The 14,109-nt window shown below is 48.9% G+C and overlaps 6 protein-coding genes across 6 annotated transcripts; 1 reads left to right on the forward strand and 5 right to left on the reverse strand.

The window, feature by feature from the left end:
- Positions 1 to 721: 721 nt before the first annotated feature.
- On the reverse strand, positions 722 to 2,507 carry N7458_011029 (cytochrome P450; the record flags this gene model as incomplete). The annotated part of the gene is made up of 4 exons (XM_056914411.1): positions 722 to 1,960; positions 2,015 to 2,038; positions 2,095 to 2,310; positions 2,373 to 2,507. 4 exons carry the CDS (start codon positions 2,505 to 2,507, stop codon positions 722 to 724), a joined length of 1,614 nt encoding a protein of 537 aa, XP_056763260.1.
- A 707-nt stretch (positions 2,508 to 3,214) lies between these two features.
- N7458_011030 (putative C2H2 transcription factor) lies at positions 3,215 to 5,654 on the reverse strand (the record flags this gene model as incomplete). The annotated part of the gene is made up of 5 exons (XM_056914412.1): positions 3,215 to 3,609; positions 3,676 to 3,971; positions 4,021 to 4,127; positions 4,182 to 4,435; positions 4,490 to 5,654. 5 exons carry the CDS (start codon positions 5,652 to 5,654, stop codon positions 3,215 to 3,217), a joined length of 2,217 nt encoding a protein of 738 aa, XP_056763261.1.
- A 455-nt stretch (positions 5,655 to 6,109) lies between these two features.
- N7458_011031 (Zn(II)2Cys6 transcription factor) lies at positions 6,110 to 8,701 on the reverse strand (the record flags this gene model as incomplete). Its single annotated transcript, XM_056914413.1, has 5 exons — positions 6,110 to 6,590; positions 6,648 to 7,050; positions 7,104 to 7,715; positions 8,351 to 8,588; positions 8,645 to 8,701. 5 exons carry the CDS (start codon positions 8,699 to 8,701, stop codon positions 6,110 to 6,112), a joined length of 1,791 nt encoding a protein of 596 aa, XP_056763262.1.
- Positions 8,702 to 9,664: 963 nt separating this feature from the next.
- N7458_011032 (uncharacterized protein) lies at positions 9,665 to 10,080 on the reverse strand (the record flags this gene model as incomplete). The annotated part of the gene is made up of 3 exons (XM_056914414.1): positions 9,665 to 9,712; positions 9,785 to 9,912; positions 9,963 to 10,080. The coding sequence occupies 3 exons, from the start codon at positions 10,078 to 10,080 to the stop codon at positions 9,665 to 9,667; spliced, it is 294 nt and encodes a 97-aa protein (XP_056763263.1).
- Positions 10,081 to 10,827: 747 nt separating this feature from the next.
- Positions 10,828 to 11,070, forward strand: N7458_011033 (uncharacterized protein; the record flags this gene model as incomplete). Its single annotated transcript, XM_056914415.1, has 1 exon — positions 10,828 to 11,070. One exon carries the CDS (start codon positions 10,828 to 10,830, stop codon positions 11,068 to 11,070), a length of 243 nt encoding a protein of 80 aa, XP_056763264.1.
- Positions 11,071 to 11,688: 618 nt separating this feature from the next.
- Positions 11,689 to 13,630, reverse strand: N7458_011034 (uncharacterized protein; the record flags this gene model as incomplete). Its single annotated transcript, XM_056914416.1, has 6 exons — positions 11,689 to 11,804; positions 11,866 to 12,374; positions 12,436 to 12,778; positions 12,834 to 13,056; positions 13,113 to 13,438; positions 13,600 to 13,630. 6 exons carry the CDS (start codon positions 13,628 to 13,630, stop codon positions 11,689 to 11,691), a joined length of 1,548 nt encoding a protein of 515 aa, XP_056763265.1.
- Between the last annotated feature and the right edge of the window lie 479 nt (positions 13,631 to 14,109).

Genomic DNA, 14,109 nt, shown 5'->3' on the forward strand with positions numbered 1-14,109 from the left:
CGACCTCGAGCAGATCTTCCTCGCCAAGTCGAGACGTCGCTATTGGTGTTGGGGTTGGGGTTCCGCTTGGTGTGATTGCGCTTCTTTCACTCGCGTGGGCATTGTGGGAACGTCGAAAGCTCTCCCAAATGAAACAAATGAAAGCTTCTCTATTTACTGAAGGAGATTACACTGAACTATATCGCCCGTCGCAACCTCCAGCCGAGTTAAGCGCGACAGGCTCTGGAGCTGCGGAGCTGGATAGTCAGCATGAGCCCAAGTATATGGACTTCAGAGCAGAGGAACCGATTGAGAGCGAGAGGCTTCATTAGTGGGTAGCATCAGGCCAGTCATTTCATTTGGCATTTTTTTCTTTAGAGGCGTTTCAGAGATAAGGGGCCCATCCTGTAAATAGTTTGAATGTCTACTTTTCAAGCCTGTATTTCCATTGTGAGCAGATACTGACTTGAATTACATCTTGTATCTGTCACTCATCCTTAAACCATGTTTCTTGAAGAAGCACTATTTAATGATACGGGACATGGGTTGGCCCCCAATGAGGATAGCCTCTACAGCTCCATTGATCTTTCGCCCTGTTGGTGCAGTAACTAAATCATCAAGTATCGATATGCATACAAGAGCAAAGAGAACAATGTCAATTTTGACAGAATTGAATTTGATCCACATCACACATTGTATTGTTAATTTAGCACCGGCGAACGCTTCGACTAGCTAAAAATATCTACAAATTCGGCGCATTCACAGGTGTGTTTATCCATTGCTTCGTGTTGGGATCAAGAGAGGTCTCTTGCGCCTCCTTCCACTCTCGCTTCACCATATCCGCATGCTCTTGAGATCTCGGAGTGATGCGAGCAGGAAATTCCTCGGGCATACAGACAAACCCTTGTGTCAACCGGTCGGGGTCAGGGATAATTGGGTTACCCTTTTCATCCAGCGCAGGCTCGACGCTGAATGCCCACAAAATTCGTGACATGCCAAGAAACAAGCTTCGCTCTGCGACGTGAATGCCAGGGCAGATACGACGTCCGGCTCCAAAGGTAAATGTGTCTCTCTTGGATGGATCAGGATTAGCTGCTGCATCTCCTAGGCTCTGACGGTCATTTTCATATCGGTCGGGGTTGAAGACGCGTGGGTTTGGGTGTCGCTTCGGGTCCATGTGGATGCTCCACACGTTGTTCATAACACCTGCACCCTTAGGGATGAAATAGCCCTTGTATTCATCGTCTTGTGTCACAGCATGTGGAACAGCGCCCAGAATGGTAGTTGGCATCCATCGAAGAGACTCTTTCATGCAGCTGCGGATGTACTGCAAATCGGCCAAGTCTTCCATGACAGGGAGACGGTTTGGCCCGATGACTCGGTCGATCTCGGCCTGTGCTTTCCGCTGGACATCGGGGAATAGCAGCATAGCTTGCATGAACGCATAAAGTGTGCTCGAGGTTGTATCAGAGCCCGCCTCTAGAAGTGTTCCGGAGATATAGGCCGCCTGGTCATCGCTAAATCCATCTCGCTTCTGTGCTTCGTACATTCCTGCACAGAAACAGGGATTAATGGTGTTCTCCTCGGTTTGTTTCTTTGCCTTGAGCCAGTGGCCTCGATACAGAGCTTTCTCATGCTTGTGAAGCTCTTTGGCCTTCTTCCGGGTCGGCAGAAGGAAGTCGGGCAATTGGCGCAACAAGGGGAAGAAGTCGATGAGAGCAGCCGCGCCTGTTTGGTTGATGGTGGCAAATTCAGAGAAGCCGTCGAAGAGTTGCATCATCTTCTCATCCTCGTAAGTCGGTGTTCTCCATCCAAACACCATGGTCGTGGTAAGTGCATTGGAATAGCGACGAATATGCTTGAGAAAGTCTTGTGGCTGTGTCAGGAACTCGTAGAGCATTTGGCGGTTTTCCAGCATCTGATAAGTAACGTATTTCTTTGAAGTCGTTACGTTGAGCAGGGTGTGTACCATCTTGCGGAACTTTGAATCTGTTAGTTACATCCGACTGTGAAGACATAGAAAGACAACACGTACGGAACGCCATATCGGCCCATAGCCCTGTTGATGATCATAATTAGAGAGTGGTCTGTTTAGGGAGCGTCATGTAGACGTACCATCATCAACAATCTGAGGTCTCCACTACACAGAGCCTGACCAATGTACATCTCCTGTCTGTGGGAGTAGATGTTGCTTCTTTTGTCCAATAGCTCTTTCACAGCCTCGTCACTTGAGAGCACGATAAGACATTTTGTACCAAGCATGAGACTGTAGATAGGTCCATATTCACGAGCCCATTTTTCAAACTGTAGGTGGACGTCCTTTGAAGGCATCTAGGAAGTTGGTGTTAGCATCTTAAGAAGCTAAATCAAGTTTTGTAACATTGTCAGCTCACTTGATGGATGTTCCCTAAGATGGGAAGGGTAGGAGGCCCTGGAGGATAGTTCTTAGGCCGACGACCAATCGAAAGAATCCGTGTTATAATAACGACGGCAAGAGCTGCTCCGAGGATTGATGTGATGGCTAGCATGGTGAACTGTTCCTGATTTGCCACCTACTAGAAGCGAAATTCAGCAAGACGCCCAACTCAGAAATATATTTCAATTGTCGCTAGAGGAAGCGTGGCTTCACATGGTCGATGTGGGCAACAGCAGTGATTTATAGCAAGCCATCAAACAAACTTGAGTGAGTTACGATCGGCCATTCCAATATGGTTTTCTGCATGTGTTCAAGCTATTTTTTGTCGGAGCTAGTGTGGGAGACGGATGTGGAGGTGGGTGCCCGCGGATCTGTGGGGTTCAGAACCGGACCATGAAAATCTGCGGTCGTCCTGCAGACACAAGCAGCTATTCTCCTATTAGAGAATCGATCATCGAGTAGTAAACTCACTGGCGGCAATGGAGATTTCCGGTACCGATGAAGGCTTCCGTACTAAAAATCCGTGGGGATGAACGACAGTTAAACGACATTTGAGAAGAGCTCCCCGAATAGGGGAAGAGTGAGCTAGTTACGGATAGTGATCAATATGCCTCGAGCTGGCCTAGAGTTGGCCTGGAGAGACCTTGAGGAGTTTTATTGATTTGACTTAAGTATCAAATCACCCTGAGCTGTTAGAGTTGTCTTTGAGTTTTCGCTTCAACATAATACTTCAAAAGAAAGTTGAAACATGATTAAGAACATCATTACACGTGCCAACATCGTGGGACAATTGTTGAGTTGCTTATTTGTTGCACTGAATCACAACTGAAATGTTTGAAACCCAAAAATCAGGTTGTTGACCTGTTGCATACTTGTCTGATCATACTGGTTCAGAATTGGATCAAATGCACCATCCTCATCAGGGGCAAGATCATTCCCCAGTTGTATGTCTCCTAATAACGCCAGACGCTCCGTCATCAAGCTTCCTAAGAGCCAGAACTCAGGGCAGTACCGACAAAACCCAATTCTTTTCCACATATTTTGCGGCGAAATATTTGTATCGTCGATAGTGACATGAGGAGGCGTACCGGTTGATGATGTCGATGCGAAGAGCTGCCAAGAGTCGCACCAGTTCTGGAGAGTGTTGCGTATTGGGGTTAGGTTTTGGGAGCTGCTGACTGAGCTGCGGTACTGGAAGATCTGGGAATGAATTGCTACAGAATGATTAGCGCCAGTACATATTAAATCGGTCGATTTCTGTTCCTGATGAAGTGACATACCGGATGTAAGCGCGAAGAGATTCAAGGGCCCTGATGCGGCGATTATCTGGCGCATACTTGGTGAAAATGTGTCCTTTGCAAGTGCTTCAAATGCACCACGGAAGGAGAGACTCCAATAAGCATTTCCACTGGGGAGATGTGTTTGGATTTCCCGATAGCAGTCATCGGCAGTCAGTGCTTGGAAGCAGCTCTCAGGTGTTGCAAGGTGCATCTTCATTTCCTTGATGACCATGCGAGGCGGAAGATTATTGAAAATGACAAACGCAGTATCGAAAAGAAAGATCCATGTAAACATTCTACTTAGGTCAGTTTGAGAGAACCTAGTCCATTGAATCAGTGTCTTACCTAATGAGTTCTTCACGAGTTGCGTATTCCTTCCACTCGAAGTCATGACGACCCATTTCAGCATAGTTTAAATGCGTTGCTGTTGTGATTCCAATGTCTCGTGCGGTCTATCAAGTGGTGAGTGGCACAATTCTAACACCGTACGATAGTCGAAGACTTACAGATACCAATGTCGCAAACCTGTTTCGGCGAATTCGACTCTTGCTCGAGTCCGTGCCTTCCCAATTCTGATAAAGACAAACAATATATGCAGCCTGTAGAACTTGAATCTTTCGTCGATGGATTGACATGTTGTTTGAAGTAGAGTAGATCGCGTTACTGTTAAAGTCATCGTCTATAAAGACTATCTCTTCCACGCAATTGAACCAAGTCCGAGCATCCTCATTATCTGGCATTTCGGGTGAAACACAGGCACCTATATCTGGTTCAACTTTTGACAATCAAGTTCACAAGAAGGGGGTTCCCATACCAATAGTGGCCATCGCAGCTACAAGGGCAGGCTTTGCTGATATAGGGTCAAAACTGGGTCGATGGATGAAATTGACATTCGGGTGCCAAATCGCCCAGTAGAATCCAAGGAATCGTCGCAAGTTCGCTGGTGAAAAGAATTGCAGACACGCATTTTTGAGGGCCGATGACCAGTCCAAAGTGACTGAGCTGTTTCTGGGTTTGATAGTGACAACCTCTTCAATAAGCAGAAGAATTTCGTGTGTCTTTAAGGAAAGTGGGTCGCAAAGCCAGTTAATAGGGATGCAGTCAATGGTACTCGCATCGCTTAGGTTGTCCAGCAGTGGAGGTGAATCCGCAACTGCCTGTAAGCCTAGCGCTGTAGAGTTTGACGCATACGGTTGTCCGATTTCTTGACGGCTCTCCACCTCTAATTGCGAGGCAACGCTCTCCCGTTGCTCTTGAGTACCACAGTCAAAACTCAGAACCAGACCGGTGTTGCTGGTAAAGCGGTCAAGAAACCGGAGGGACTGACTTCTGCCTATATCTAAGAGAGGATTATCTCGGAGAACGTGACTTTCGGAGGCCAAAAGAAGATAATCTTGCCATGTTGGACTAGCAGACTCAAGGAATGACCGACTCAAAAGATTATCCAGTGGGCTCGTCGCAAAAGCTCCGCTGCTCTGTTGTGCCCAGGGTAACTGGATCGCTGAATCTGACTGGATCGTTGGGTCCGTCAACAAAGAGGAAGCTCCGTTCTGTTGCACAGAATCCCCAATAGAGCCATCGCTACTGCGAGAAACAGCTTGACTAAGCCTGTCGTCTGGCTCCGGGGCAGTTGGATAGAAACACGCAACGCCCTTTCTTGAGCAGTTCTGACATGGCTGATGGGCACTACACGCCTTTTTCTGGCGGACACACCGATCGCAAGCGCGTCGACGACCGCCCGACCTTGAGCTGCCACCATCACATGTTCGAAGGTGCCGTTTCAGAACATCTGCGCGCTGGAATGAACCATCACACGAGTCGCAACGGTATGGGCGCTCTGACGTATGTGAGCTGGTGTGTCGGAATAGATGTTCACGACGCTTGTAGCGTTTCAAGCAGACAGGGCATTGATACCTCGCTGGTAGCGAAGTTGTTTCTTGCTCCGATCTTAGCGACGAGGATAAAACCTCTGACGCCATTGTGTTTGGTGTGATGATCCAAGTTTGAAGGTGTAAAATCCCGGGGTCCCCAGGGTCCCGACAGTCGGTGTCGGTGAAATGCGGGGGCCGAAATAAAGTTCACCAGATGCTATTCCGGACCATCGGAAGCAGGTCTCGGTACTTGATAAGCTATGCACTCCGATTGGCACGGCTAACAAAGGCTGTTGAAGTTGCCTTGATGAGAATGATAACGAATACCAATACTACTTGGAGTGGCCGACCGGATATCGTGTTTATGATTTGTTCATCAGTATTGCTCGTGGATCGTAAACGTCATACCAGGAGCTTTTTCTGCCTAAGGCTCCTTTTCATGTGGGCCATTCTCCTTTTGGCCGCCCATCTGCATATAGTCTTCCCTTTTTACCATACTCGGGCCTGCCCCATCTACCCTTTAGATCACAGATAAGGGAGTTTCAGTCTTTCAATTAAGATATTCACATGATCAAAGTGGGAGCTAGCTTGGAAATATTTTGAGTCCATCGACCCGAATCTTGTTGCGACCAGATTGCTGGCAGACACTGCATTCCGGCAGAGATGTTGTGGAATTTAGTCTTTTTAAAGACCCGGTTCATCCGATCGACAAAGAACCGGCGATGTTCTGGATCACGGCTATCGGCCGAGGCAATGAAGCACACCCATACCAGAGCGTGGGATCCCATTTGATCGGGGTCAATTTGAGAAACGAGCTGTTTCAACTCTTCCAGTAGATCCCACTGATCTCGAGTCGAAGTCACTCGCCCAAGGTAAATTTGTGAAGCTTTAATAAAAGCCATCCTGGATAAATGGAGGAGATTGTGGTATTCAGAATCTGATGGAAGGTCATAATATGTCCAGTCCAAATAGTGATCCAGCGGCAAGCGCAGAGCCTGAACGCCATGAGCCTCTCCTAGCAGGGGCTGGCCCAAGAATTCAAACCTGGAGTACGAAGGTGAGAAAGGCCGAGAAATAGCGTTCATAATCGTGTGAACTCACATATGGCTTTGTTGGGTAAGGAAGTCGCGTGCTGCAGATGGAGCTATCTGTCCGACATTTTGGATTAGACACATCAGTGTTTGTAGCAGGTGGCTATATTCCGAGCTTCCTGTGATAGTCTCTCCGACAAGCAGGACGATCAACGTAGCCCACGTGGATAGGTTGAATACCCGGTCGGGTGAGGCTTCTAATGAGTCTCGACGGAGCCGGGAAATGATGACCGCGCGGCCCTCGTCCGCCGCACTCTGGAAGCTCGGATTGTACAAAGCCAAATGTTGACTTGCAACAACTCCAATAGCGGTCCGTAATAGTTCATCCTCGCAGGCAAGGGGTAAGAAGACATCGCGGTACCCATTGGAGACATTGTCCAACACGACCATGACTGGAGCAACCTGATCGGCGACTGACGGATATTAACAAACGTCCTCAGATGGGACGGAGTAGAATAAAACTTACAGTGTGACATGAGCATGCGAGCTTGTGGAGAGAGAGGCGCAATCCAAGGGTGGATGGGGCCAGGAGAATTTGAAACAGGAGCTATGGCTAGGTCCACGGCCCGTTCAATGGCTACGACCTCCTCGACAGCCTCATCGATCGGATCTGCCTCGTTGATGATGAGCTGGGTATGCTCCCGGGTATCGGCCAGTTGGTCCCTAGGGCAGGCAAGTATGACCTGGTTTCCCTCGACCGCGGAGGGGCTAGAAGTCCCCTCTTGGGTTGGGGCATCATTGTTGTACTCAGTGGCACGTGTCGCCACCCCTCTTTCACCTATATTTTCGCGTCTCTTCACGCTCTTGCGCCGAGCATCCCTTGATTGGTCGGCTTTCCATCTGATAGTGCGGGGAGCTGCAGCTGCAGCTGCGGCTTGTCTTTGCGTCTCGAATGCAGATTCGGGCGAGACATCGGCCACCGGAATGGAGCAGCCCTTCAGCTTTCCTCTTTGCGCGACTCCATTGGAGAACCGAATCCGCCCTGAACCTGAACACTCGATTCCTTTCTTCTGGCACTTGATACAAGCAGGCTCGGTGTTATCGCAGACGATTCGACGTTTAGAACATTGGAAACAACCTGATCAGCAAGGAGGACGTTAGTTAGGACTGGCTGTGCGAGCTCGACTCGAGAATCGACGCAACTCACCCTTTCTTTTGCCAGGAGGAGTTGACATGGACAGCGAACCAAGACTCTCGTTGCCTCTCCCCGTTTAAGAGCTGTTGTGCGCTATTCTGCTCTTGTGCAGGTGTTGGTGGGCAAGTTGGTGGATGATGGTCCTGATTGTCACGAGCGGGGTCTTATCGGGCGCCGCGCTTGGGACCGGGCCGAGCCAATACGGTGACCGCCATTGTATAGAATACCGCGTTCTTGTCCCAGCGCCGTCCACATTGCCACAAGTATTACCTGACACCATTCTTTCTGTCGAGTTTCAACTGTTCCTCTGCTTGTCGTGCCTTTGTCGATTGCTCGAGCCCTTTCGGTGACACACCGCGCAAGTGTAACCTTCTCCCGAATTCCATGAGACCTCTTGGAAGAACCGACCGCTCCTCTCTCGGCATCACAATGCTGGAATTTGATTATCTCGGCTGGTCCACATGTCGAGATATTTCTTGTGCTGGAGTTTACCCATATCGACAAGGCACTCTTTCGATTCGACGTCAACGCCAAAAGTCGTGCATTCTTATGCTGCTCATCAACGCCACGATTGATACCAGGGTCAAATCCTAGATCAACAAGGCGGACACTGTCCATATCACGGATCAGAACCTCAAGAAGTCTTTCGTCGCCACGACGTCCCACACCGGCTTCGCAAAGTACTCGTATCGGATCGACACCGTATACGACGAATGCACAACCCAGGATTTCCTTAAAGCGCGGCGAATTCACCTTATCGAAGCCCTTGAGGTAACGGGGGACGCTAATATTTCGGCCACCTGTCTCTCCGAGCTCCTCGCAGTCATCAGAGCTAATCAGAAGCTTAGTTCCTGGCCCACTAGCCCTCGAACCCGCACCCTGTTCTCGCCAGCACATCTACTGACTTCGCCGTCGCCTCGGAACGCCATCTTGACTCCACTACTACTGTCAGAACAGGTATCAACTCAGCGACCTGGGCTAATGCTAACACGAAAAATAGCGAGAATAATCCTCCTTACTACTACAGTTTCCACAAGCGTTGCGCCTGCTACACATCTTGGGACTACCGTGCTAACCGCGAGAACACGCCGAGACTGACCAAAATCGAAGCGAGTGCAGCCAACACCACAGCCCCTACTGCAGCGGCCACCAATATCGATACTCCGTGACAACACTAGGTGATACTGGGGGTGGAGTTTCAGCTGAACAGTCGCAGGGCTTCTTGGGGCACGGTTCACGAGCTCGCAAAGAATTGACAACGGAGTCACTGGGAAGTCATATGCTTGCCCTTTAGTCCCTTCTACTCACGAGCCATCCTTCCGTCTTTGCTTCTTATTTGAGCACCCAAGATACCACTCAACTTGCTAATACATATCCATTCCCCCATTGTGTAATCCTCGGTGAATACAGTATCAAGACCTGTTGATAGACCTGTTGAAGAAGCCGCTGAAGAAGCTGCTGAAGACCCAGGAATCATGCAACAACATGATATAATGATACAGAAATTGGACTTGGTCAATCTTGCTCACTCTGTCAGGCCCTTTGCTTTAGACAATGTACATTCAGTTGCTGGTCACAATCGGCCGCCATGGGACTACGCACAAACAGGCATATAAAGGACGAAAGCACGAGGGAATAGAATGTACGGCTCTTGGAAGAATAATAAAATCACAAAACTCCATTTCGCTATCACTGCGTCTAATCCAGCTTATCTACCATCCGAAGATCACGCCTTTCTTGTAACAGGGGAACCGGCAGGTACATGGCCGGCGGAGGCAGAGACTAGATTCGGGACGCAGGAGGAGGGCCAGGAGCCTGGCGCTCAGTGGCCGTGGTGGCAAAGGGCAAGTCCATTAGGGATGGGGCGCTGCCCAGGCACGACAAGGCTCGTATTACGAGCGAGCAATAACGGAAGGGGGGCTTCCGATTTCGAGGGTGGTCTTTGCACCGTTCAGCTATGAGCTTGCAACTTCAGTATATAAAACACCAAGAATCAGCAGTAGATAACTCACGTTGATGGTGATCAAACGAGAGTTCTCAGCTTCGCTGAGGCGGGCCTCCAGCGCGGCAATCTTTGCCTCGTAGTGGTTGATCAACGAATGACGAAGCTTCGCCACCCAGCAAGCGGGATGACCAGAAACTACACAGTTTGTTAGCAGAAAAATAAGAAGGAAGGCCCAATGTACTCACGATGGCCAGTTCTGTTACATTCATAACAATGGCCCTCGTACGAGCTGGGGCGATTGGGGGGGTAGGCCGGGTCCGGTTCCTCTTCAATCCAACGGAAGTTGGAGCCACGGCCTGACATGGCGAGCCGCGTAAGAGGATTGGAAATCGAGGGTTTTCGAAAGTCGTTCTTGAAGCAAAGACAGAGGATTGAGGAGAAAAATTGAAGACCTCGAACGGGTACGGGGGAGAGGAGGAGAGAAAGTAGTGGGCAGGAAGTGGAAGCAGGATTAAATAGCTACCGGTGGGACCTGAAGCTATTCCCAGGATACGGATTCAACTCACATGATTGGCTCGATCCTGGTGTCCACAGGCGAGCTGATTCCGCACCCCCATTGGCCATAACTGTGATCAAGGCTCCACCGTGCTACGATCTCGTGTTTTTATTGGCTAGACTAGTGATCCTGGCCCACTCGGTGGATTTCCTGGACTGTTTGCTTCCGAGGACTATAAAACTCCAGCAGCCATTAGCCATCTGCTTTCCTCTGCCAACTTCGCGTCGTCGCCATCGTCCCACTCGCGCACGCTCAAACCTCAAGAAAACAGACATCATGGATTTTCCCATCCTGTGAGTTCAATATGACAGCTACTTCGATGAGATGAATACTGACTTGTCATATAACTCTAGGCGCACGAGCGCCCTAACTGCGGCGTCAGTTTCACCCTCAGGGGTTCCTGTTCTGCCTGCCATAATTTCGACCACCGTAAGTGTAAGGCCTCAAGTATCCTCGTTGTCTCGTATTGACCTTGTATGGACCATGGAGAACCCAATTATCCAGACTGCCCTGCGAATCTCAGATGCAGGAACACTGCCCTCGAAGGGGAGCTCATGAACGCTAAAGATGAGCTAGAGGGGATGCGGGCAGCACTGGCCGTGGGGGGGGGGGATGGCAACCCCTTGGCATCCAAGGTGGCGGCCTTGGAGGAGCTTGCGGCCACCAAGGCGCAGCTCAACCGTGCCAAGGCGCAGCTTATTGCTGTGAAGCGGAATAACGCGGAACTCGAGGAGGAGATGGATGCTCTCTTGGAGATAGTTGCGGATCTTAAGGAGCAACTTGACCAGGACCTGTAAGGCTTATTATGTCAATTTCTTCTAAAGCCTAAGCTCCTTTCTTTTTCCTTTCCAGTCTAATGCAAAACCCACGTTTATGAAACGAAGATTTCCATTCTTATAAAACCCTAAATTTGACTCATTTTCATCAATGTGCCGTGCACAGGAACTGGAGATCATTCCGTTGATTTGGTAGTTGATTGTGAGGCATTTCGCTACCAACCCACTACCTCGAAGAAACAGAGCAAGCAGATTTAACCTGAGCGAATATGCCCGTATAGCCAATAAGCAGTATACTAGGAGAGGGCTATGTAGTAGTAGAAATTTTGCAATTGTGAAAGGGGGTAGGTGAGTTTAGATGATAGCAATACAATTACGACGCAAAACTAATTATGCGGCGTGTGGTGTCGAATTAGTAATTTGGGGTGTCCTTGTAGTAGGCCTGGATGAATCCCGCATTCTGGGAAATGGTGGCTAAAGGCAAAATACCGTTATCAATAAAAATACCTCGTCAAAAAGATTGCCAGTGCAACGGCGATACGGTATTTCATTGATTACCCATTTCATATTGTATAGAAAATTAAAACACGGTCATTATTCAAGCATGATCTTTCTCCTAAATTAAAATTACTCTTTTAATCATTCTCCTCCGTGAGACTGGCCCAGACGTGGACCAGAATATCTCCGTCTTGCATAAATCACCCAGTTCAACCCACCAAATATCGCCATCACTCCGAGTACTGCCGAGGTATAATCTATAAAAACACCAGATTAGCTTGGAGTAGTGCTATAGATGCTTCTCCGTTTAGTACTCACTCATGTTACTTCCAGTCACTGGCAGCACGGCTGGGAAATCGTAGAATATCATAACCAGCAACGCAAATCCAATGGTGATGGCATTGACTGTCCAGCCAAAGAAACTCGGCAATCGAAATGATCGAGATGCAGGAAGCCACTCTTCGGATCTCCTTCGGTACATTAATAGTGCAGCTGGAAATGCGTATGAGATATGCTGCAACACCAGTCCGCTGCCGATGAATGCATTGAATGCAGAGGAAGAGCCCAGATAAATGCAGCCAATAATGAACATCACGACAAAGTTGAACATCAAACTCCACACGGGAACTTCGAGCATGGGGTGTATTTCACTCAACCAGTGGCTCCCGAGGATGGCGCGGTCTCGAGCTAGCGACCATGTGAGGCGAGAGGCAGTTTGCTGGGCACCGATCAAGGCGAAGACTGCCGCACAGCAGAGCAGAACTACGAATACTGTGGCGGCTGTTTGAGACCTAGTAGCTTCGTACCACATCTCGTAGATCGGCACTCTGCAAAATTGTCAGCAACCTTCCGATATCAGTGAGGGAGCCGTGTGGAAGGATATCATACCCGGTATTCGAGGTAGCGATCGTAGCTAAATCACTGGTACAGTAAAGCATGGCAATGACGAAAAAGAAAGACGTGACGAATCCAATGATCAGAGTGCTCATAAGAGCCCGAGGTACAACAGTGCTCGCGTTAACGCACTCTTCGGCCAAGTGCAGGGCTCCATCGATACCGGCGTACATATAATTTGGCGTGACCAAACCAGTGAGGAAAGCGATGCCACCTGAGCTCCAGCCACTGTCATTGATGAAGGTCGCCCAGACACTACTCGAAGACTGATAGTTGGAAGACGAGCGGGCGACACAGGTGATGGTGATAATAAAGAATGTGGCAATTGTCACGAAGACTGTGACTTGGACGTTAGAAATCCGCAGATTGCCAGGCTGCATCGAAGTACTCACAAGACAAGTCATGAATCCAGAGTGATCGCTTCAACAATGTAATGTTGTAAAGGAGGACACAGCCGTTGATGGCCTGATAGATGAGGAAATAGTGCCATGGCTTGGGTGTGTAGTCTGGATTATAGAACAAGGCGATTCCCACAATCAGCTGTGCGGGAATGATAGCGATTCCTGTGCAGATGGCAATCCAAGAAAATACATTTGTCATGCCGCAACAGTAGCTCTAGGAACCATCTGGTAAGAATAGGGCAAGTCAAAGAGTGCAAAGGATGTACATACCAAGGATCTGTTGATACTCCTAGGGGCCAGAATTGAGGTCCAATGATACTGCCCACCGGCTGTAGGATACACGCTTGCGAGCTCAGCCAGCGTAAGAGCACAAGCACCGACAAGAAAGAACATCAAAATGGGTCCATATACCAGAGTCGTAGGGCCTCCCTGAGAGATGGCGAGAGCAATGGTTCCAGCCACGCCAGCCCAGCTATCACAGATAACCCAGCTGGCAGAGATGGTCTGCAATTTTGTCATTTGCCGTCCCCCCTCGACTTGGAAACTTAGACCCTTGAGCTGGATCTGCCCAATGAAGCCTTCATTCTGAACAGACTCTAAATAATTGTAAGCATCTTATAGTGGACGGGTTGGCTTCGACTATTATTTCAAAGAACATAGGGATCATAAGGGGAAGGACGTACGCTGCTCTACATCGAGGGATGCTAGTACAGTCCGTGAGCACGTAAGATGTAGTATGTCTTGGGGTACCACATACCTTGTTTCTCCTTTATTTCATTTGACTCCATGGTGGACCTTTTCAAAGAGAACTTTGAGTATTTGGAGGATGAAGATAATTACAACCCTCAAAACCAGTGCCCTCCAGGGGCTTTAAGTATACAAATATTGCCTAATCTCCAACTGGCTTTTGGATTAGCTTCAAAGGAATATAACTCGACAGAGTTGGCATTACAGTGATAAGAAGTGTTGTGCGGGGAAGGTAAAATAAAATTACCGAAAAAGGCAAGTAGAGAGAGAAGGGGCTGGAAACCAATAATCCCATCCTCCCAGTGGCAACGGTCCGCAAAGATAACAGATCCCCGGATTTCCAGTTAAACTCTGGATCAATGACCCGACAAGGACCCAATAATTACCAATTATCCTACCTTTATTTTTTCGGCTCCTCCCTTCTCCTGCTCTGAAGTCAAATTGCTGATGGCGAAAATTGACGTAAACGATAAGCAGGACTACGACGGACCGAAGGAGGCGTGGAAATTTCCATGAGCTC

The sequence above is a fragment of the Penicillium daleae genome, assembly GCF_028827525.1.
Source record: "Penicillium daleae strain IBT 16125 chromosome Unknown utg000008l_segment0_segment0, whole genome shotgun sequence".
NCBI lineage: Eukaryota > Fungi > Ascomycota > Eurotiomycetes > Eurotiales > Aspergillaceae > Penicillium > Penicillium daleae.